Source organism: Ctenopharyngodon idella, chromosome 6 (genome assembly GCF_019924925.1).
Source record: "Ctenopharyngodon idella isolate HZGC_01 chromosome 6, HZGC01, whole genome shotgun sequence".
NCBI lineage: Eukaryota > Metazoa > Chordata > Actinopteri > Cypriniformes > Xenocyprididae > Ctenopharyngodon > Ctenopharyngodon idella.
In genome coordinates, this window is record NC_067225.1 from 23,434,206 (window position 1) to 23,459,929 (window position 25,724).

General features: G+C 36.2%; 1 protein-coding gene across 2 annotated transcripts in view; it reads right to left on the minus strand.

Annotated features, from left to right (window-relative positions):
• The window catches only part of LOC127514767 (gamma-aminobutyric acid receptor subunit gamma-3), a 123,866-nt gene that overhangs the window by 35,068 nt on the left and 63,074 nt on the right, over positions 1 to 25,724 (minus strand). For both annotated transcript variants that reach the window (XM_051897937.1, XM_051897935.1), the window contains exons 4-5: positions 9,108 to 9,328; positions 1,217 to 1,299 (exon numbers count right to left, since the gene is read on the minus strand). In XM_051897937.1, the coding sequence (XP_051753897.1) occupies positions 1,217 to 1,299; positions 9,108 to 9,328 (304 nt within the window). The remainder of the gene's footprint in view (positions 1 to 1,216; positions 1,300 to 9,107; positions 9,329 to 25,724) is intronic.

Here is a 25,724-nt window from a genome sequence, read left to right on the forward strand (position 1 = left end):
AGTGGATTAGTATGGAAGCTTGTTTCCGTCACTAAATAAAAAAGGTAATTGTGACTTTTTATCTCACAATTCAGACTTTTTTTCTCGCAATTGCGAGTTTGCATCTCACAATTCTGACTTTTTTCTCAGAATTGCGAGATTTAAACTAATTCGTGAGTTATAAAGTCAGAATTGCGTGATATAAAGTCAGAATTGCGAGTTATAAAGTGAGAATTGCTTGATTAAAAGCCAGAATTGTGAGTTATAAAGTCAAAATTGTGAGTTATAAAGTCAGAATTTTGTGATATAACAATTTTGACTTATAAAGTCAGAATTGTTATAAAGTCAGAATTGCGAGATATAAAGTCAGAATTGCAAGTAATGAAGTCAGAATATCATGATATAAACTTGCAATTGTTTATATCTCGCAATTTTGACTTTTTTTCTCAGAATTGTGAGTTTATATCTCGCAATTCTGAGAAAAAATGTCAGTCTTTTTTCCTTCACAATTGCACATAACGCAATTGTAAGTTTATATCTCACAATCCTGACTTCATAACTCGCAATTCTGACTTTATAATATGCAATTCTGATTTTATATCACACAATTCTGACTTTATAACTCGCAATTCTGACTTTATATCACACAATTCTGACTTTATAACTCACAATTCTGACTTTATAACTCACAATTCTGACTTTATACCACGCAATTCTGACTTTATAACACGCAATTCTGACTTTTTTCTCAGAATTGTGAGTTTATATCTCGCAATTTTTACTTTTTTCTCAGAATTGTGAGTTCATATCTCGCAAAACAGAATTGCACTTTAAAACATGCAGTTTAAATCTCGCAATTCTAACTTAAAAGTCAATTACCCTTTTTTATTTAGTGGAGGAAACAAGCTTCCATAGTATAATGTTAAATAGTGTAATTAATTAAAAGATTATCAACAATATGTAACTTTAATTTTTATAAATAAATATAAGAGGGGTGCCCTTTTACTCACTTGAGCACCTGCCCCCCCAAAATGTCTATGCACGGCCCTGGCAACACTGTACTAATATGCTTCAAGTTACGCATTTCATAAGGCATGTTAATATTGTTGTAGCTACATGAATACATAAGATTGTCTTGTACAAAGAACAAATCACAACCAAAACATTCACAACCAAAAAAGAAAAGAAATGGAAATCTAAAGTGAATCCGAGGAGACTAAAGGGAAGAGATACTCACAGCTGGAGAAGATGAGGGGGCAGGAGTGCTCATCCATAGGGAAGTTATGCAGTTGAAGCTGGCACTCTGCGTTTATGGTCAATCTATGAAGAGAAGAAGCAACATGCAGTTACAGTGCATAAGAAAATGTCTGAACAATATAAAGCAGAAGGGCAGTGCACAATAAAAAAGTCATGGTCATGGCATGTAAGTGAAATATCTAAATCCTATTTTACTTAAGCAAACAAAAAAGGAGTGAATGATTACATTTTGATTCATGATAATTCAGCTGTTGCCCTCACGAGGGACAAAAAATAAGTACTTATTTCACTTTCAATTTTCAGGATGAGAAATTGGCAGTTTGAAGAAGCTTGTTTGACAGATGTCTACTCGGAAACAGGTTTAATTCTCTTTAATTCTCTGACAGCCCATGAGTGACGCTCAGGTGAAATCACTGACGTTTGAAGCGTCTGTTTCACACATTAGTGTAGGATTTAAAGTTTTAATTATTTTCTCCCACAGGAAGAATATAATGAACCACAGCTGTGTTGACTGCATGCTTATTAACCATATAGCATGAATAAGGATGACACTGTTAATATGACACAGAAATATTATTCTCCCCTTCCTTGACATCTGTATATCTATGGAGTCATTCTGTTACCTGTATTTTGGCTATACATGTAGTTAGCATTGTGGTAGATACTGAATAAATTCTAAATTGACATGCATCCTGATGAAATAGAAACATTTAAATTGCTAATATTTTGCTATTTTAGATGTTATGCCTGTGCCCAATTATTAAAAGTGTGAAATAAACTTATTTGGAATGTTTTATTTTTTCATGGGTTGAAACACTAAATGTGCCTGACCCTTATTCTGAAGTCTGGAAACAGTAATATGATAAATAAACATCAAGTAGATTATATGTAAATTCCAACTTCTGCAAGAAAAATTGGTGGATAGCTTCTAGAGCTTTTAAAATGAATAGACAAGTAGATACACAGTGCTCCATTGGCTGCTTAAACACAATCCCTTGCTTCAGTGAGTAACATAGAGCCAGTGGATAATTGGCTTACTGTTGCAACCTTAGCCTTCACAAATATGTGACAAAGAAGCCATCATGGTAAATATTGCCATATTGGTAAACAAACGGCCCAACAGCACATATTAAGCATTATGGAGAGGTATGGCAAATCAAATATTCATTTTTCAGCTCAGACCTGAATCCGTGCCATCGAGCTCTGTGCGTTGGAGCTCAGAAAGCTTACAGCACTCACAAAATCCAGCATTGTTTACTTCAAAGCTCCGATGACTGCAATTAAAATAGAGAGTGACATTTCATAGTCTGCACTACCCTTTTCTCTTCACACTCCTCCTAAATACCACTGCTGCATGTCTGCTGTGTCACTGAATATCGATCATGAGCTCCATATGGGAGTATCTAGTTAGCCTTTGTTCCAGATTGGCTTTATCCTCAGAATTTGCCCCTCAGCATCAGCACTGTTTCTCCTGTTGCCAAGGAAATATTTCACGGAGCACTGGAGACGGCATGATGTAGTCTCTCCACTGGCCTGTGAAATTTCCTCTAGTCCAAATAGACGCTGTGGTCTTCAGGCAGCTGAGAGATACCTGAATAGGCCATCGCCCTGCCTGAGATGCATTAACCAAGTAGCTGTTTTCCTAAAATACTTCTCTGCCGCCAAAGAAGCACCGTTTGTTCTGTGTCTGTTGTTGTTGTTGTTGTTTTAACTTCATCTTCATTAGTACTAGAGAATCCTAAAGTATATTTAGCATAGGTCTGGAAAGCTATATAAAAAGATTTATTAAATAGCTTTATACAACAGTCACATTTGTTTTTACACATTGATTGGACGAGGCATTCCAAGAGTGCTGACATTTTCTAAAAAAGCACTAGGAAGGAAAATAAACTTACTAACTGGCTAAACTCGATTTAACTTGAAATGTACACTACTATTCAAAAGTTTTTTTTTTTTTTTTCAAAGAAGTTAACTTAACACTTCATTTTAATGTGACATAGTTACATGTTACTACATGTACTACTAAAAAATATTTTCAACATTGATATGAAATGACTACTTGAGCACCAAATCAGCATATTAGAATGATATTTGAAGGATCATGTGACACTGAAGACTGGAGTAAAGGAAACTGAAAATTCATGACTGGAATAAATTACATTTTAAAATATATTAAAATAGAAAACAATTCTAGTAAATTGTAATAATATTTTACAATATTATTGTTTTTACTGTATTTTTTATCAAATAGATGCATGGAACTTCAAACAGGACCGGCTTCTATGGTCAGATGAAACTAAAAAAAGAACTTTTTGGCAGCAAACCCACCAGATGGGTTTGGTGCACACATGGATAAAAAGTACCCCATGCCCATGGTTAAATATACTGCTGGATCTTTAATGGTGTGGGCCTATTTTTCTGCTGGAGGTCCTGGACATCTTGTTCAGATACATGGTATCATGGATTCTATCAAATACCAACAGATAAAAAAACAAAACCTGACCGCTTCTGCTAGAAATCTTATAATGGGCCGTGGTTGGATCTTCCATCAGGACAATGATCCAAAACAAACATCAAAACCAACACAAAAATGTGTCACTGACCACAAAATGAAGCTTCTGCCATGGCCATCCCAGTCCCCTGACCTGAACCCTAAAGAAAATTAGTGGAGTGAACCGAAGAGAAGAAGCACCAACATGGAGCTGGGAATCAGAAGGATCTGTAGAGATTCTGTATGAAGGAATGTTCTCTGATCTCGTCAGGTGTTCTCCAAACTCATCAGGCATTATAGGTGAAGACTCAGAGCTGTTATCTCTTGGCAAAAGGAGGTTGCAAAAAGTATTGAATAAAAGGGTGCCAATAATTGTGGCCAACGTGTTTTTCCCCCCACTTTCAATACTTTTCCTTCAATGAAAGGTTAGATTTTTGCTAATTTTATGAATTAAAGATCAAAAGGATAAACAATGCAGATTTATTTTTATAGTCATCTTTGATCATATTTACCAAGGGTGCCAATAATTCTGACCACCACTGTATATATATATATATATATATATATATGTAACCCCTCTACCCAGGTCCAGTCGCTAGAGCATGTCTTGAGATCAGAGGAGTGAGGTTTACTCGCACAGCAACTACTAGCTGGCCTCCGTTACACTCACCCCCCTAAACCTCACTCCCATCCGGGTCACAGCACCAATGTAACCCATCTACCCAGGTTCTACTCGCCCCGCTCTGCACAGGCCTCAAACCTGGGTCTCCGGCGTGGGAGTCGGACGCTCTATCAAGGAGGCTAAAGGCTGCAACCTTTAGCGTCAGTCGCTAGAGCATCTCTTGAGATCAGAGGAGTGAGGTTTACTTGCACAGCAACTACTAGCCGGCCTCCGTTATATATATATATATATAACATTCTTTAACATTCAAAAGTTTGGGTCGGTAAGATTTGTATTTTTTGAACTTTTGAATGTTAAAGTATGTTACTCAATATAAACGTCTTTGTAATTGATGTTGGCTATAACAGCAATATAAAAGCATTCATGTTTTTGTGCTGAATATCAGACTTGACTCTCACTCTTGTGAAAGTGCTTCATTGTTCTTTGCCAAGTTAATGCCAACTTTCTCTCAGTATATTTATTTGAACACATGGCCTTTAAATCATGATTGAACCTAAGCAGACAAGGTCTTGATCTTGCTGTTGTTCTCGTTGAGGTAAGCTTTTCTGATGGGACAGCTTGAAAAGGACATGACAAGCAACGTAGCAGTGTGTGTTTGGATGTTCCGATTTGAATAACTAGGGCAGAGTCGGCTTCAGTGGACACCCACTCATCTGACTATATTTGGAAAACCGCAGCAGTAGTTTCAGACTTATGAAAAGACAGTAGACAAGTTTCATGTGACAGACTCATATTTTTCACATTTTCACATTTCTCTTCAAATCAAAGTTGGAATCCTTAACTCGGCACTGCAATTCAAACGAGAAAAAGGTTTTACGCATTTTGTAACTAACTAGCAGCTTTGGGTTTTGTCGGTGTAGCCGACACTGGGATAATACTTCACTGCTGAAGAAAATGTGTGAACCATTTGCTTAGATTTTCAACAGTGTTAGTTTGCTATAAGCAAATGATGCTTTCTCATGTGCGCCCCAGTCTGCCGTGATGATACATATGTATTTATAACGAGAAGTGCCAGAAGCATATACTGTAATTCACATTACTGCTCTCATTAGTAATGTCTACAGTGGTGTTAGCACATATTCTCTCTAGTGCTTTATTAAAAAAAATAAGAGAAAGAAAAACTTTTATGGTTTCAGATATGCAATTTTATTGTATTTGTTCTTTTTCCTAATACTACTGCGGTTATGTATTGCTATTGCGGTTATGTCGGCATTAACGCTTCTCCTTTACTTTGAATGGGTGACGTCATGCATTGTCGAACTGAATTGTGGGCTCTGGTGCGTCGTGTCACTGGCATTGCTCACAGCAGAAGGTAAAAAAATTTCAACTTTTTAAACACCAATGCAGGCGTCAGCCAATCAGATCCCCTTATGCAAATACCCTAGCCCAGAAGCTAGCCAATTGCGTTCACGTAACACCGGAATGTAATGTTATTGGCTGTTGTCGTGCAAGCACCAAGCTTCAGACACGCCCTCTGTCTACGCCGGCACCCCGTGTGAATGCAGCGTTAAGGATATTCACCAGTACTTCCACAAATCCCAAAGGAATTCAGGAGCTCTTCTCACATTTGACTGACTAACTTGAATTTACCATTAAGATATTTCTGTACAGATCCTTTACCATGGTCACTCAGTCGCCATGTGACAGAGGGCTATCTCAAAGCCACTAACTCAAAATAGTTTTCCTTGTCTGCATCAACAAGGGATAGACAATGTTTTTATGGTTCTCAAGAGAGGGGGGCAAAGTCTTTCTTAAATGGACTTTTGTTGCAGCTGCCATTTGAATCAAAAGAATTTTATTTTCCCACAAGTCCACCACAAAATACTAGCAATAGAGGTTGTTGTGCAGTTCATCCACAGTGTGATTGGCCCCTATAAAAGATTAACCAGAGGACTGTGCTGCTGCCCATGCAGGGTATCCAATGGTTTGTTCACAAGCCCCAATGGCAGTGGACTGTTAAATAATATAACAGACAGTTTTTGCAGCTTCCTGGCCTAATTTTGGTCAAACCTAGCCTAGAGTCTTATTGAATAGATCTGTCACAAATACAAGCAATGAACCAAACTGGGCTAGCTGGATATGAACAAGTGTCATCACATCTCAACATCACAGACATTGGAGTCACACCAGACCCCGAAAGGCTATCTCACAGTGGAGCTCAGAAGATGGGGTGATGTCACTGAAAGACGAGAGTTTTGGAAAAAATAGAGGATTGGTGGATCTTTGTTCACATATCCAGTGGGCTTTAATGTTCCGATCATAACACAGACATCTCAAATCCATCAAGTATAAATATTACTTATCAGGGCTGAACCCGGTGTTTTGCTGTGTCAGAGAATACACTTTGACATAGTGCTTTTGACAGTGACTTCTGACTTTTGTGGATTTTACCCCTGGAAAGTGGCATAAATTTATGACTGTGGACCTAAATTCATCCCAGCTCTTGATATTTCATCAAGGACTGTGAACAAGATGACCTAATCTGAAATAGAGGCGCCTAAAATGTCAAAGTGACATCTGCAAAGTGACAGTCTGGGTAACTGATTAAAAGCATTGGACATCATGTTTAGTAACAGAGGCTTTCAAATTCAGAAACAGGGATGTAAAAAGCATAGGGAAACTGTACAAAAGAATTCAAACGTACACAAGTATCTAGTCAAAAATTAATGTGAAAGTGAATTTTTTTTTTTTATTATTGTAATAAAGTAGTTCCTGCTTTGGAAATAGACTGATAAAATCAAATAACACTCTTTAGGGCCTTTCACACCAGAGGAACCTTTTCATAGTTCCTAGAATTATTGGCTGAAGTACCCGGATTTTGCCGTGTTACAACCGCAGAAACTAGGAACAATTTTAGTTCTAGGAATTCCTTTTGGAGTAGGGTCTAAACCAGCACTATAGGAACTATCCGTGACGTAAATAGGTGCACCGAATAGTTTTAGGAACTTAGTTCTAGGAACTAGCTACTAGGATAGTTCCCCGAGAACTAATTTCTTCCCCGGGCCATGTTCCTGGTTGCATTCGCACCCAGAATAGGAACTGTGAAGCGGACGACAGCAGGGTCTTTAAGCGCAGCATTTACAAACGCTACAAATTGGTGGATGGAAGACGCCGTGATCGGAGTTGTGTTTGTTGTGTGTCGTGGGTTTCATGATAATGAAGATGGAATGTAAAAGCATAATTTACATGACTGAAAGAGCAAAAAGTGGGGCTAAGAGACAAAATCTCCTATGACAACTTTAAGTAAGCCTATTGCATATCATCGGGCGGAGAAAAGAACACAACCCTGCAGACAACAGGTAAATGCCGTTATCGCTGTTTTCCATGTTCGTGAAGTAAAAAATCTACGACAATCAATGAATATAACTGAGTTCTTAGAACTATTCGGTGCGAAAAGCCCCTTTTGTTGCATATCGTTTGCGTTAGCATGTGTGTTAGCATCCAGCCAAATACATTACTGTACCTTAAAATTCAGTCATTTAACTTAAAAAATCATTCATTGATATGTTAAAACACTTGAAAAAATAGAAAATTAAACATCTTGACATTTCCCTCTAGCTATCTTGCCTGTTGGGTCTCCATTGTTAGCACAATTTCTGTTCTTTTTTTATGAACTGAAGGACAAGTCAAAATTCAATTCTCTGGTAATCAACCACAAGTGCTGTCAAAAGTATTTAACCTGTATTAACCTGGAATGGTATTTTTATACACATGTTAGGTAGACATACATAGGAAAAATATGCATAATACTATGTACGTTTTACTCCTTACAATTTCATTAGATATTATACAAAGTGTAATTTTCAATATATAAAATGATATTTATTTATATTTTTAATTATATATAGGCAATTTTATATATAACCTAAAATATTCAGTGTCAATAGTACACAATTCACAAAATAATACTTAAGTATTACACAGAATTACTCAAGTACTTTACCCCTTACTTCAAGAAAGTGCAAAAAAAAAAAAAAAAAAAAACCTGAAATTATACCACTGACACTGACCTACTGCCTACTTTATTATTACATCCTGTTTTTCTCTTTTATACCTACAGTGCTGTTATGACCTTGTCAAAAGCTTGTAGGTCTTAAAAATCTACTTTTCTTTTCTTCTGGTAGCCTTGTCAGGGTGATTCTATATGAATCGACACAGCCGACAGGTCATGTTCAGCAACAACATTTCCCTATTTTGACTTTTTATCTTGCAATGGTCAAAAGTAGTGAATAAAAAACATTTTCAATAAAGACATTGAAAATCAACGACCCACTGTCACTAGTGGTTCACACTGACTTTTTATTTAAGATTTCTAAAAAATAATTGTGCGCATTCTTTGTGCTCAAGTGCCATAATTATAGAAAGCAACTGATAAATTATATAATACATATATTTGATAAAATTGATATTAAAATTGAAATTGATATAATTTTTTGCCACAAATTACCTTACTAACCAGCCAATCAGCCATATATATATATATATATATATATATATATATTTACATATATATATATATATATATATATATATATATATATTTTTTTTTTTTACATTTTTTTGTAATGTATTGGATAGTTTTGGGAGTAAAAAAAAACAAACAAAACAAAAACACACACACTTAACCATAAATAACATTTTATTTTTATTCATATTCTTACTCCTATCAGTTTCATTATCAAAGATCAGATGGCTTACCTCAAAGTGTAAAGTATTTTCCCATCATTCCATATTCTAAGTAGCTGATTTGGTGTAGTAATCCAATGTGAATCTGCACTCTTGGAATTTCTGAAGATCGTGTCCGGTAGCCAAATGAGTCCAACCATATTACTGTTCAAAGTCAATATTTTCATAGTGCTGTTATATCTGAGCCGGCTGTCTGTCCACGTCTGCGCAAAAATTATGTCAATCTGGTACTCCTGTGGAAATAAGAAAGGAAAAAAAAAGTCATGTATCAAGGAAGATGAATGACATATTGACTTAATAATATATTGCAGCTCTAATAGTCATCACTTTTGAACCACAAATACATGTCGCTATTCTTGTACATTGAATATTAAAAATTTAACCCATTCTAATACAACCTTGCCTTTACAGTATTCTTTAGCACACTTAACATAATCCCACTGTGATTTATTCCTAAACAGCTCTGATGAGTGGAAACACAGAGCCTTACAGTAGCAGTCAGAATTCATAGAACCTTAAATTAATGCCAGAATTATTCAGTATTCAGTGATAGCACCGCTGATCCCACTGTGGTTTGGATGGAAGTCAGAGTCAGCTTTGAGATACTTTAACAAGGATTATGAGGTTCTGGCACTGTAGAAGCTGGCAGTAGGAGCCACAGGAATTGAATGTGGGGAAAGACACATTATCACACCTCATGGTCCACAAACTTGCAGGGATTTCTTAGGCTTTATAAACCATCCCAGCAGTTGTACAGATACCCTCAAAGGCTGCTGAATACTTGAGTACATGGTTAAATATTGAATCTGACCCATGCAACCTGTGAGGAAAAATGCCTAATCACATTTGTTAAAGCCACAGTGTGTTTCATATCATATATTTTCAGCAGTGTGTTCCGGGGTCAAGAGGTCTTGGATTACTGCGCAGGAAATTTAAAGGATGGATCCTTTTAACACAGCTAAAAGGGGCTAGGCAACAACAATTAAACAAAAAACGAATGAGGCCAGAGTTTGCTGAAAGCTAAACAGCTGTTTCATAAATGTTCTTTGCCATTACAGTCTGAATTAGCCTCCAAAAAGGGGTAATTTTGAAATCAGATCATACCATTAATACATTAACTATGGTACACTGAATCCAAGTCCATGGAGTTTTTTTTTACTGTCAGAATGAATGTTGAAAAATACATAATAGGGTGCAGAGACTAATAGAGGATATGCATTTAATCAGTACTAATTAATGTTATGTAGGATGTAAATGTCTCACTGATATATAACCCTAATGCAGAATCTATGCCAGAACTTGAATGCAGAAGTTGACAGGCTCTCTGAGGTGTAAGAGTCACTGCATCTGAAATGGTGCATAAATAGCTCAAAATCAATTTCCATTTCAAACATTTGCCACGATTAGAACTATTCTGTGGAAGCAGTCCAATCAAAATATGTGCCTATGAATCATTGTGTGTGTGAATGTGTATTTGAAAAAGACCTATCTTCTTTAGAGTGATTTGAGGTAGGAAGACTAATGGCCTCATTATCTATTCCAGCTTTGATGTCTGAATCCAGCCCTATAAACGTCCAGCTAATTTACTCCATCCGTTTCAACCGGCCAGCCTTTAAGTACACTGACCCCAGTAAAGTCTGCACAAACCTCCACACAGATCTGATCAATGTGACCTGCGCTAACTCAGTAAAAGATCCATGGGCAAGATAAATGTGGGCATGTGTGCACTACATGACAGAGACTTCCTTAAAATGTCACCATATTGAATACCAAACTCAATGTGATGGCTTCATATTTGTTTGAATACATTCAAAAAGAGCTCTGAATGTTTCTTAATGTTTTCAAACTGGCGTCAGCAGACCCACAGGGGTCCAAAAGGTGGTGCGAGGGGGAAAAAAATGTAATAAAAAATGCAATAAATAAATAATCAAATAACATTTTGATATTTCATATTTTATTCTACGTTTAAAGGAAATAATAATGAGAATATTATTGTATTCTATTAACAAACATTTCTTATTTTTCTTTCTAAGGATTCATTTCTCTGTACTAGCAATGTATATATACTTTCAAGGAGAGTTTGTATTTGTGTTATATCTTTCTGGAGAGTTTCTCATCGTGTTTGTTGCCTTCAGCTTGCTCACTGGGAGCTGTAAGGCAATATTCTCTGTAAAGCTGCTTTGGAACAGTATTTATTGTGAAAAGCGCTATAAAATGATTCTCTTTGCGTATATAATATAACATTGCTCTAATAGTTGGTAGAAAAAAGATACACTGCCAACTTAATACACACTTAATAATTGTTTTGGCTTTAGGGCAATGACAGGACAGCCAATTATTTTATTTTGCAAACAGCATGTCTTAATTATAACCATTTCTCTCACATGAAATTGGCTTTTATTAATGAAAACATACATTAATGTATATTTTTCCAAACATTTTTACAGGAAAGTAATAGTGTATATTCCATTATATTTTAGGAAGAAACAGGATCATAAGGGGATCTTTATATTTAGGGGTTCTCCTTGATAGTGTTGTCAAAAGTACCAACTTTGGTACCAAGTTTTAAAAATGTGACAATACCAGCATTTCCCTCTAGCATTTTGAGCACTGATGAGCGGATTCTTAAACACCTCTGATTGGCCATTGTGTTCACGTGCTCAACAGATATGTCAATAATCAACGCTGCAAAAACATGTTGTAAATGGACATCTTTGACGCTCTTCACCGAGCGCTTACACAGATACACATGGGAGCATTTGAAAGCAGGTGTCTATCAGCGGATCCCTAATATATCCGCTGATAGACAGATCGCTGATAGACGCCTGCTTTCACAGGCTGCCATGTGTATCTGTGTAAGCGCTCAGTGAAGAGCGTCAAAGATGTTTATTTACAACATGTTTTGCAGTGCTGATCAATGTAGCCAATCACAGACATATCTGTTGAGCACGTGAAGTCCTGGTTACATCACATTTTTTAAAATTTCAGTGCCGACTTGGTACCGAAGTCGGTATTGACAACATTAGTGCTTGACATTAAAAAGTTTGAAAACTCTGTTATAGTGGCATCTCCTCTTCTATTACAACTCTAAACTGATTGTCCCCCTTCATAATTAATGGTGGTTGTCACCCTCCAACTCCACGTACCTGCGCTGGCCTGACAGTCATTTGACCTTTTGCTATCTCTCCCCAAAGGTGGGTCTCTTCATTATAATACCAGTCTCATTTATCACAAGTCAGTGGGCATGAGAGCAGTCAGGCCATAATTGTGACCTTTTGTTCCAGAAGCTAAAGGGAGTTCAGAGGTAGGCGGAAAAGAACATCACTTCAGGTCTAATCGCCATCCAAGTGAAAATGTGTTGAGCGTCAGAATAAACAGAACTAATGTGAAGTGATTCCATTACATCTGGACAAAAACAATGTACAGACAATAGAGAGAGACTGTTTGTTCAAAGAAGCCTAAAGTCAAACTGGTGCCATTTTATAAGCCACAAAGTAAAATTAACTTTGTTATTTTCAACAGAAAGATTATGAATGATCCCATATAATAAGATGAGTTTAAACATTTTCTTGTTGTTTGAGAGTTCCAGACTTTCACAGTCTGTGTGCTGTGACAATCTGTTATATTAATTAGGTTTTGGAGTGCTGCTTCAAAGCTGCAGGCAAGCATCAAACGCTGAGAAAAAAAAAAAAAGGAAAAAAAAAAAAAACGAATGTTTTACAGTATTGAGTGTGCACTCTAAATCACAAAGCTGATGCCGATGCGGGAGAGATTCAAAGAAGCTTTACTGCTGTGATAAACAAGGAATTACATCGCCGAAACATTAGTAAACACGACTCACACAATAAAAGTATACAAAGTTATTGTACTATGATGTATATAAGTGTGTAAAGATGTTTTGTGCCAGTGCAAAATTCCCACGGACTATAAATGGTGGAATGTGGCAACAGGTTTGTTTGTGTCCCACCGGATGTCCTTATCGCAAGGCAAGCCCTCACATAACTTACTAGGTCGCACATTTACTCAGCAGGCTTGGCAGTTTGTGGATTTCCATTGAAATAATTTTGTTATTAACAGTCTGCCATAGTTTGAATCCACCAGACTTGTTTTTGTCCTTCGGGACTGCTGTGGGAAGGGTAATGTGTGGAGAATACATATAAAATCAAGGTTCCTGCTTTGTGGTTCACTGCATTGGGGAGACTTATTTAATAAATAAGAAATGAAACAACTAATTTCCCCTTCCTCGGAGGTCCTGACAGACACATTTATGTCAGTGGTTGTATATCATCACATTCATTAGCTGCTGGTTTCAATGTAGGGGTTGATTCAAAGGATAATAACCAATGTGTACAACTGCATTTCAGTAAGAACGACTACTACTGCTAGATCTACTATTGCTATGAGTTAAATATCAATGCACTTTTGAGGATTAATTTACCCAAAAATGAAAATTCGGCTATTATTTACTCACCCTGATGTCATTCCAATAATATATGCTGCTATTTTGTTTTTCAGTGGAAAAACAGCAGAAACCTTTTTAATGATTTATGCCTTTTTTTTTTTTCTTTTTTTTTTGCCAAACAACGACAGTTCATAGTGACCACAGGGGTTCTTTTATAGTGCTTTTATGTTGTTGTTTTTTTCCAAGAACTGTGTTTTTTTTTATTATTATTTTTTTTTATCATCACTTAATGAATATGTTTCACTTGGTTTTATTGTGTTGACAAGTTTTATTATTTGTGGATAATTGTGATTTTTAGCCTAATCAGGTTTATAAGCAATTACCATAGTTTACATCAGTATTACTTATTACTTATACACTGTAAAAAAATATTTTCATGATTTGTTATCACAACTTTTTTTTCTTTTGTCAAATTAACTTAGATAATGTGGTTTTTATTTTGAGTTTCTATTTATTAAACCAATCACTTTCATTGTATTAACTCAAACTTTTAATTTCAATGAACTCAAAATTTTAAGGCAACCAGTTAACTTATTTTTTTTTTTAAGTTAAACCAACAATATTTTTTTTACAGTATACGCAAAACCACCCTGGCTTTGTCAGCTCTCAAAGAACATATCATTTTGATGGCAGTTTTCCACAAATATGAATCTATTTTTACCCAGTAAAGTGTCGTAACCTCAAGGGAGATTTCTTGCACCTGTGTACTCGCCTCCATAAGGCTTCATTCAAAAATATTCTCCAAAAGTATTTGAGAGTGGAAATATTTTCATATGAAATTTCTGAAGGACTAGTAGGAATATCACTCATTACAGTAAATTGTCTGGCCCAGGCTCTTGTGAGTAAGGAATCATTTTCTGCTCCGGTTCCAGTCGTGTCCACAAATGACCTGCATACAGATTAGTGATTTCCCTGAGCAGAGTGGCTCCCTCAGCTGTTGAGATCAGAATGAGTGAGTTAATTCCACCACGCCTGACAGGCACATCACGCCATTTGTGGTAATGACATCTCCCTGCTCCGCTGTCCCACGCACGCACACTTTCACCTTTGATTTGTGTGTGAGAGCCACACAGTATCAGATTCATCAGGCTCCTTCTCCTCCCATAGCTCTAATTAAATTCCTTGTGCCATTTATCATCTGAGAAAGAGAATATATAAATAAAGGCCTGTTGAATGAATGATAAAACAGGCCAAGGCACAGTTATGCAAGCTCTGGAACGCTCATGTCCAGGGGGATGGTATGGAGCAGCGTTAAATGAATATGGCATTTAGCCATGACACGACCACAGGGGATTGGCCCGCAGGAAATAGACCGCAGGGAGTCCGGGTCTGAGGTGTTCCAAAGTGTTAAGAAAGTTCATTCTTTCTTGCCAAATTTTATTAGGAAATTCAGAGAAATCCTAGTCTGTGTTACCATCCTTCATGTGCCCAGTAATTCAAAGTATGTACTTATAGTATGCAAAAACCAAACGACAACCAAAAGTTGCAGTTAAAGGCAGAATTATCAACTAAATTACATTAATTAACAAACAAACAAACAAACAAGAATGTTGATGCAAAGTCTAACAAGAACTGATGAAATTGCAATGTACAATCAAAGGGGTCAGGGGTCAAAGTTTTAAACCACCGTCTGGGCCCAAAAAGCATATTTCTCTATAGCCAAAAGTATTTATGTATTTATCCATTTAATTTAGTTATAATGGACATTATTTAAGACTAGGGATGCATATTTGTACTGTAATGAAAAGTTTCACAAGCACTTTATCTTCCAAATACAAATTCCACAAAGAAATCCAATGTTATACATTCAATCTGCACAATGTAATGTAATGTTGAATGATGCTTGTTCACACATGGCAGGGATCATTGTTCTATATTGTACCGAGGCATTATATTATCTTTACACAGATCTATAAAAGACTGAAGCTTTAAGAGTACAATCTCAATTCACAGACAACTCTATAAAGACCTAACATGATTGGCATTCATCCACTGTGATGGCAAGCTATGCTAAAAGGGAATACTCTTCTTGATACAAAAAAGGAAAGAATAAAGAATACATTCTCAAAGCACAAACTCTGAAAGGAACTATACTTTTGTGCTACAGTTTCCCATTTAATTAAATATACATTTTATCCACGTAATTACACAAAAGTTTCCTACTGTTATTGTCAGTGCAGCTTCAATGAGTTCTTCCTTTATGTTAATAAAGATGCGGTTAAGCAAGATGTCTCCTTGTTTTTTAACAGTATATTATGAAATTTTTATATAATTGTAATTCTGAAAACAGACCATAGAAACTATTACTATCATTTAGCTAATCTTAACATTACAAACTTAGCAATGTAAATTAAATTAGAGAAATTCCATTAAAAACTGCATAAAGATATTTGTATTTATTTATTCAGCAACTTCTGTACCCGAGAAATGAGTAAAGGAAATAACAATGTATTCTCAGAAGGCTTGAGTAAACTCTTTAGATTAGTCAGTGGAAAAGTTCTGTTTCCAACCGAGCTGCAGATCTGTGCTACGTCTCCTGAGGACACCATGGACTCCAAGGAGCCGCATTTATATTACAGTCAACAAACCTGTAAAATTGTATCTTTAAACCACTGAGAAACCAATGTTAATATAATATGTAACATTTCCTCACAGTGTTGACAGCATCAGCAACATTGGTACAGATTACAATGCACAATGGTTTTTGCTTGCTAAGATAATAAGTTGTGCTTGTTAGTTTGACTAAGCATTTGCGTTGGATTGGTGTTATAGTCTGTGTTTTTAATAACTGCCACAACCATTTAGATCATGTGGAGTGAGTTCCTCAAAGACGTTATCCTCTCAAAGAAAAACAGTCACTTTTCATCCTCTTGAGACAATGCTAATTAACACTTAGCATCCCCTATGGCTTAATAATGGAGCTTGCTGTTTTCGTCCTCATTGAAACTCTGTGAATTTACCTCCAGGTGAAAGTCTCTAGTTAAAGAAATGTCTGAACTGTTCTGCATTCGATTTTTATCCAATTAAAAGAAAGTAGGATGACCTTGTGAACATTTTGGATTTTAGAAACAAGCCTGTTCTTTTCTGTTCATGTTTTAAAGGGATAGTTCACCCAACAAAGAAAATCCTGCTCACCCTCATATGAAACTTTTACAATAAATTACAATGGGACTCGAGCTTTCAAGCTTCAAAAAGGATGGAAAAAATCACAATAAACGTATCATAAAAGTGGTACAAATGACTCATGTGGACTTGTAATATTATTAAAAGTCCTTCAAGTTATAAGATAGCTTTTGTGTGAAGAACATGCTGAATTTTAAGATATTTATCGAGCAAGTGAGAATTCGAGATTAGGATCTGTCTGATTTGTGAATTGGATTCATTAAAAAGATCACATTCAAAAGAACAATTAGTTCTTGAATCGGAAATTACTACTTTACTCTTTTTACTTTTTTTTTTTGGTCTTTTTGTCACACAAAGCTATTGTATGACTTTGAATATAGTACATGAGTCGAAAGGTATGGTGTTTTTTTTTTTTTTTTTGGTCTTTTTGGAGCTTGAAAGCCCCTCATTCAGTTTCATTATACTGATTTGTGTCCAGGATGTTCTTCAAAAATGGCATGAGAATGAGTAAATAATGAAAGGATTTACATTTTTAGGTGAACTATAGCTTTACATAAGACTCGAAATAGACACAAAGTAGTTGTGAATAGCGCTCAAAGAAAAAGCCAGTTTCACTGAAGGAATTCCCTCTTGGAGAAAACTCCTTTCAGATTCATGTACTTTCCAGTGAAGCGAAAAAGTGCTTACAGTGCTTTTTACTCCAACTCATTTCTCACCCCTCCCTCTGTCCTCCATGTACACTCTTCTCATTCCACTCCCTTTCTGTCTCACCTCCCCGCAGTTTCTCCCCACTCCTGCACACCCTCATTCACATTCTCCATGTCGCATTCCCCTCTGTCTGTGTCCGTCTCAAGTGCTCACCTTTCCACCCACAGTAATCTTTGTTCCTCCCACTCTCTCTCTCTCCGCCCCTCTCTTCTTTCCATCATTTCATCTCTCTCCATGTTCAAACTCACCATCTAACTGAGGTGCTTACCTGGTACTTCAAAACTCAAACCCTCCATTTCACACCCTCTCGAAAGAGAAACAGAGACCGTGATGGTCTCCAGCAGACAGCCTTCCCAAAGGCGTGAAAAGTGGCATTTTTCTCTGATCATCTTAGCCCACCCAGACCAAGTGACAGATAAGTGGGCCGCTGACTTGTGGAGAAATGTTGGCAGTGCTCATGATTATGCCGCAGAATTTTGCGGGGTCAACCTCAGCCTCCGAAAGAGGGTTGCATATGCTCGCTGGCAGAGCTGGTGGCATGTGCTGCTGCCCTCATTACAGACACCCCAGGGTTATTTTATCGATGGGAACTACAGGGTTTTCCAGCCTTACTGAAACAGCTAAATAGGTTACGGCTCCAAGCTAGAGGCAAAGCCATGAACCTCGATCTAAACATTCCATGCTGCTTTCTTCTTAATCTTTCAGATGGCTAAAGATCACCCTGCAGTGTTCATATACACAAACTGTATCATACCTCTGTGCCATGCTGTTAATATCACAACCTCCCTGAAGCCACATATAAATGAGTTAACACACTTGCCCTGACTTCACAATCCTGCTTTTTATGATGCATCCTGACATCCTCTGTCAAAATACTGTCAGCTATATTTGTTTTTATGCACATAAAGAGCTATAGTTACTATATAATATGGCTGAAAATTTAGTTGAAAAAGGTAGCTATATAATATGGCTGACAATTTATATTATAATGTACAGTGGGACTTGCTATGGCTTCAGTATTACTATTGAAATCCCTAAATTATAGTACATTTATATTTATGCAAAATGCAGACAAAAGTCCATTCAAGGTAAATATTTTATTACAAATAATATATATTATAATATAGATATATATAGCTCAACTCATGGTCATAGCAATGCCAAGGTCATTGGTTCAGTTCGCAGGGAATACACATAAATTCTAGCCTATATAAAGCTAGTCTATATGCATTCCATTCATCTGTGCTTTCCTCAAGCAAGAAGTGTCTTTAAAATGTTTCCATTAAAGTGTTAGACAAGCAGAAAAAGGTCACCACTAACCTTAAGTGAGAGAGTCGCACTTTAATTAAAAAGATCATGTCATAAATGACATCCAAATACCACAAAAGGAACACGCAAAGATACACACACTCTGGAGGTTGTTTATCATTAACAGACCATTAAATCATCAGTAAGTGGTCAAACAAATTAAACAACTCAATCAATTAAGCTGTCGTTATAATATATGATGCAACCTAAAGCCTGTAATTATGTTGAGGAAGCTCCTTTGAAACTATAAGCTACTCACAATTGAATGCAGTAAAATGACAGTCAAGAAACAAAATAGTTAACTACACTACAATTTATGAACATATAACAACACTGAAACTCTTTAAAGGGCCAATATATTTCTAAATGTAATTCATAATTTAATCAGAGCTGTATTTCTGTGGCACAATAAACTAAAATACATTACAAAATTCAACAATAAACTAAAATACACTAATTTATATCACAGAGATTGCTTAGAAAATGTCCAAAATGTTGTGCAGTGACTTAGTGATTTTGTGAATTGGTTGTGAATTGGTTTTGAATTGGTTCATTTATATGAATGAACGATTTGCTAGAATGAATTGGACTCTCAAGGCTACAGAGAGAAACGTTTAGGAGAGAGCGTCTGAAAAGTGCCTCGGGTCACTGGGCTGTGCAGTTGTGTGTGCAATGCTGGTTGATGAAAAAGTGATGGAGCATTTTGTCATGCAACGTATTATTTAAACTAATACATTGTTAGCTAACTGCATGATTTGTATATGTACAATTCTGAAATAAATAACTTGGACACAGTCACCTCTGATAACAGATCACTCTAAATTGTAATAGACAAGCATTTTCTGTAAAGCTGCTTTGAAACGATATGTATTGTGAAAAGCACTATACAAATAAATGTGAATTGAAAAATGTAGCTCATTACTGAAAAAAGCTATACTAAAATGTGCAGTTAAAGGCACACTATGTAACTTTAGGCTCTCTAGTGGTTAAAAACAAAACTGAATGCATTTCACAGAAGAACACTGTTTTGGTTGTGCTTTGGCTCTGTTTGACTGTGTGGATGAATATGTTTATCCAACTGCTCATAAAACATTCACTACTAGGCTTAAGAGCTATAACCAGTTTAGATGGAAAGGATCTCAAGCTGACTGAAAGACGTTACTGAACCTATACCCATTAACAGACACAGTACTTCCTTGAAAATAAATTCCAACACAGCGCTACAACAACCATAATGAAATGATCCTTCACAATAGATAATGCTTTACAATGAACTCTGTTAGAAAGCTACATATGGCAGTTTATCTGTTCAATTAAATACCTTACTCACTTGTTGAGTAATAAAAACACAATCCCCGCGTCGCTTTTCAAATCCCTCAGTTCTCCCCATCACCAAAAAGCCAAGTCAATGTTGATTCTTGTATTATTACAAGCTCTGTCACATTCTCTTTTTGCAAGCAGACTCTCCTCTGTTCAATGTTTTTTTTTTTTTTTTTAAATGGGTGATTCTCTGGAATTTGGAGATTTAGCAAGGTCCATGTCAACCTTTCTCGCTCATTGTAACAACTAACCTATCCCAGTCCCACACCATACACGCATCAAAAAAGCCGGAGTCAGAAAACTTTTCTCTATTTACAGATATGACGAGACAATGCATGGGAGAGTGACGCATGTACGCAATTTCCCATGAAAACCATCCCACCAGGTCTAAAATATAAACATTTAAAATAGGCTTACCATAGTGATTTAGGGTAAGACAAAAACAGGTTTTTGAATAAGGACTGATGATAAAGGCTGGCCCACAATAAAAGATTTTTAAAATGTTTTATTGAAAATCACTCTTAAAGGGTTAGTTCACCCAAAAATGAAAATTCTGTCATTAATGTTGTTCCACACCCTTCTCTTCTGTGTCATTCTCATATGTTGTTTACGTCCAGCGCTTACAGGTTCTACGTCAGAACGCCGACTCATTATTGGCTGCTCGTGTGTGCAGCTTTGGCCAATACTGAGCCGGCATTCGGACGTAAACACGGAAGCCTTCACCATGCTTACTAAGGCAACTACATAAGAATAATGACATTGAAGAGCAGAGATTGTTGAATAAAGTCGTTATTTTTGTTTTTGTGCACAAAAAGTATTCTCGTCGCTTCATAACATTAAGGTTGAACCACTGCAGTCACGTTGACTGTTTTAAAGAGATAGTTCACCCAAAAATGAAAATTTGATGTTTATCTGCTTACCCCCAGGGCATCCAAGATGTAGGTGACTTTGTTTCTTCAGTAGAACACAAATGATGATTTTGAACTCCAACCGTTGCGGTCTGTCAGTCGTATAATGCATGTCAACTCCATCTATAAGACTCAAAAAAACATGCACAGACAAATCCAAATTAAACCCTGCGGCTCGTGATGACACATTGATGTCCTAAGACATGAAACGATCGGTTTGTGCAAGAAACCGAACAGTATTTATATCATTTTTTTACCTCTAATACACCACTATGTCCAACTGCCTTGAGCATCCAGTGTGTGAAGTCTGAATGCACTCTGATGACGGAAGTGATCTCTCGCGCGTATATGGCAATGAGTGCGAGTGATCACTTCCGGCATCAGAGTGCATTCAGACCTCACACACCGGATGCTGTGCGTGCGCTCAAGGCAGTTGGACATAGTGGTGTATTAGAGGTAAAAAATTCATCACGAGCCGCAGGGTTTAATTTGGATGTGTCTGTGCATGTTTTTTTTTACTCTTATAGATGGAGTTCCCACTGACATGCATCTCACTTTCCCATCATCATGTCCTGTGCTCTTTGATAGTTTCCTGTAATAAACTGATCTACTGCAGAGGCAGATTACATATGAAAGGCACTCATCCCCCTCCTCACTGCATTGTTCAGGAGGAAATTAAATAGAAGAATGGCAGCGACCACAAAAATTGAGTGTGTTTAATCTGAAATGAAATTGGGGGCACACAAGGTTAAACAGGCAACAGCACATGCACAAATAGATTTGCTGTTGTAAAAATCAGAGAGCACAGATCCCCATGACTATTGGGCCACATTCAGTCTTCAAAATATTCCAGCGACTTTCGTTTGTACCCACAGCATTTTACATGATGCTTGCTCTTGTTGTTTTATGTCATGTCAGCATCTAAGCTTAATATTCACGGAAAGAACTGGGTAAAATCAGCTTAAAAAAGCAACTAAACATTTAAAATGAGACAGACAACCCAGATAAATAGTTTACATACAGAAAGATAAAATATATATTATATTTTTATGCAAACTTAAGATAAAATACTGTTTTCCTGTTGACACGACTAAACATCCTTTCAAGAGCCTTCAGAACAAATTGCTGTCTGGCAACATTAAAAGCTGTTCAAAAAAAGTATATTTTAACAGTTTTACAGGAGCAGCAAGATGTAATTTCTTCATCCTTCAATAAAAAGAGTATGATTTCCTGCGTAAATAAGATTTAAAAAGTTTGGTATTATGGGATATGACAAAGTACAGCCAGATGGTCAGTACTGCAAAATAAGAAATAAATAACTAACTTTAAATTACTCCCTTCGTTATAATTTTATTTATAATTTTAATATGTGATAAAAATAAAATCTATATGGAACTGCAATAGTACTATGCAGGAAATTGGAGTCCATGGACATATCAGACCGCAGATTGTCATGATCGACCAATCAAAACCAAGCACTCCAGAGAGTAATAAATATATAAATGTAAATATATTACAAAGCCTTCATGTAAATGAAAGCTGAACTCATACCAACCGTAATATCATAAATCAAAGCTGTGATTCAAAATAACAGGAAACACTTGGTGAATATAACAGGAAACATTTGATGGATGACTGTATGTGCTGCATGAGTGGGAAATGAACTAAAGTGTAAGGTCAATCAATTCTTCAATCGTCACCAATTTGCAACTCATTTGGGACTCACATCTACAGCTAAGTTAATTTAAAACAATGTTCTATGCATGAATATCGAGTTCAACTTCAAGCTACCTCATTATTCCAAACAAATGAGCAGGTATGGAGCTCAGCGCACTCAATGACATCACTGCTTACTTCGTTGTTGTGCTACTTCATCAGACTCAAGCAGAATTTGCATCTCCATATCAAATGGCAGGTGCACAATTGCAGCTTTGATTTGGAACCTGCTTTGATCTTCTGCCACATCCTACGTCATCACGTGTCGTGTCCTACTGTAACCGAGCCTATTTCCAAACAGGAAAACTGTGTCTTGATTGCATTGTCTGTACTACAGCAATGTTGGGGGTTTGAACAGATCCCGTTTAAAAGGCAAGATCAAAGGGAATACTGTCTTAGCGTTCACACTCTGTTTGTAAGACAGAGAGTTTTGGGACTTACCAACAGCTCTGGGATGTTTTCCTTTTCGTATTTGATCATGTTTGCTACCCTTATGCTGTTGTTTGAGCACTTGTGGTGCTTTTGCTAAATGTTTCTTTTTCTTTTATCGCGTTGTTGTCGTTGTGTCACACTCCAGGCTAACTCTCAGACCTCACCAACTTTGCTGCTATACATAAAGGAAAAAGTTACTGGGACAATCTTGCTGAATCAGCCAGATCCAAGCCTGCCAAGAGGACCCACACGGGAACACTCCTCATGACCTTCTCAACCCGAAATGTACTGAAATAGCCAGATGTGAAAATTTGTTAATGTATGCATCCTTTGCTGCTGTATGACAGTGGTGTGTATATTAATCTCACGCCTGAGATAAAGTGAGCTCTGCTGCCCTGAGAGAGATGTCTCTATTTCATATCCTGTATTTTTTTGCATGCACAGTTCTAGATTAATGACCTACTTTCTTCAGCATACTTCAGTGATTTTCCACCAAACTCACCTTGTTTGTTTAGGCACTTTCAGAACACAATTTTTTTTTTTTTTTTTTTTTTGTGGTCTACATACAGTGCGCTACAAAAGTTTGTAAACACCCTAGGTTTTATGGACAATATCAGCATAAAAATATCATAATTTCATAAATGCGTTTGGGAAAAAACTTGATTTTTGTTCTTGATTACATGATAATGGAAATATATATACATGTGACAGTCAGACACATGTCTCTTTGGCAGCTGTGATGCTGATTACTGGATTACAGGTTTCTTTTGTAATGATTATTGGGTCAGCACACCATCATGTGTGTGAGTGTCTTAGACTGGCCTAACAATCACAATCATTCACATACCTCTGCTATCTATCTATCTATCTATCTACTCATAAGCCTTTCATTCGGCATTAGCATGTGTGTATATATACATATATATATATATATATTTATTTATATATATGTGTGTGTATATATATATATATATATATATTTATATGTGTGTATATATATATATATATATATATATATATATATATATACACACACATATATATAAATAAATATATATATATATATATATATATATATATATATATATATATATACACACACACACATATATATATATATATATATATATATATATATATATATATATATATATAAAGCTAGGTAACAAAGTTTATTAAATTAATTAACAATATGTGCATTTATCATTAATCATATACCTAATATATGATCAAATCGGCTTTGTTATTGTTTCTTGATCCCTCACATTGACAGTTAGGCTACTAATTATTACATGAATCACGTAAATTACAACTACTATTCAAAATGGCGAAATCAGACTGAAGTTTATTAGTTTGCATCCCTGATTATTTTTGTCGGTTGTTTAACATTTAAAGCATAAAACAGTTATCAAGAAATGGGTAGTTTAGTTACTTACATCTTATCACGCACTTTACGACCGCTAACTGAAACGTCGCGTTGGAATTCGCGCTCAGCAGCTTCTGTGAACATAAAGCCCGCCTAGTTTGATTTGACTGGTCATCTCAAATATTTTAACATTGACGACCGGGTCTGGGGGCGGGGCAAGTGTGTTAAAATTTTCAACGCATTTAATTTTTTCCCCCGTAATTAATTAATCTAATTAACGCGTTAATTCGCCAGCCCTTAAATATATATATATATATATATATATATATATATATAGAGAGAGAGAGAGAGAGAGAGAGAGAAACAATTTACTAAAACCACATTCAGAGGTTGTCAGGAACAGGTTAGATAGAAATGCTAATGTGTTTTTGTTTTCCACATACAACTACATACAATCATTAGTGAGTCAGCACTAATAATCATTACATTTATCATCATGCTCCATCTTTAAATCATTAAAGCACTGCGGCACGTTCTTGGCTTTTTTATGTTTTTAATTCTGCTTTCGCAACGTGAACAAGACAACAAACACTGTGGTTGATTTAATTAAGAAATATTGGTAATTTTGTATGGTAGCACTACTTGCATTGTCTGCATTGGGTTAATTGCTTCTGCATTATTATTCTCTTTTGTAAGTCACTTTGGATAAAAGTGTCTGCTAAATTAATAAATGTATATGTAGACTTGCAAGACTCCTTGCTACAGCAAAAATCACACAACAACTTGTTCTGCTTCCACTCCACACCACTTACATAGGCTACTCTGTTCTGGAACACCACAAACACAGACAAACAATACAAACACTCATCACTCGTTTCTTATTCACGTGTCTCTCCTGGTCTGTGCAGGGGCATTAAAAAACTGTATTTTGAATCAGTGTATGGAAATGTATGCCAATTTTATGCAGGTCAGTGCAATTGGATCTATTCGACACTAGTTGCATTGGAGCGTGAAGTGGAAATGCAATCCAGCAGAAGAATATGCAAATACTATTTTGATATGAAACATACACAATCCACACTTTCTTAAAACCCACTTTCTCTTAAAAACATCCAGTATTACTAGAGCTAATTGTGTATACATAGCAAGTAGTAGTGCAATGTACCAATGTCATTTGCATGACTAGGGGTGTCTCTGCATCAGTGTATGCGTGGGAGATGACGGGGGCTGGTGATAGATAATGGACAATTTGATTCGTAAGGGAAAATGTCTTGTGTGATAAGCAG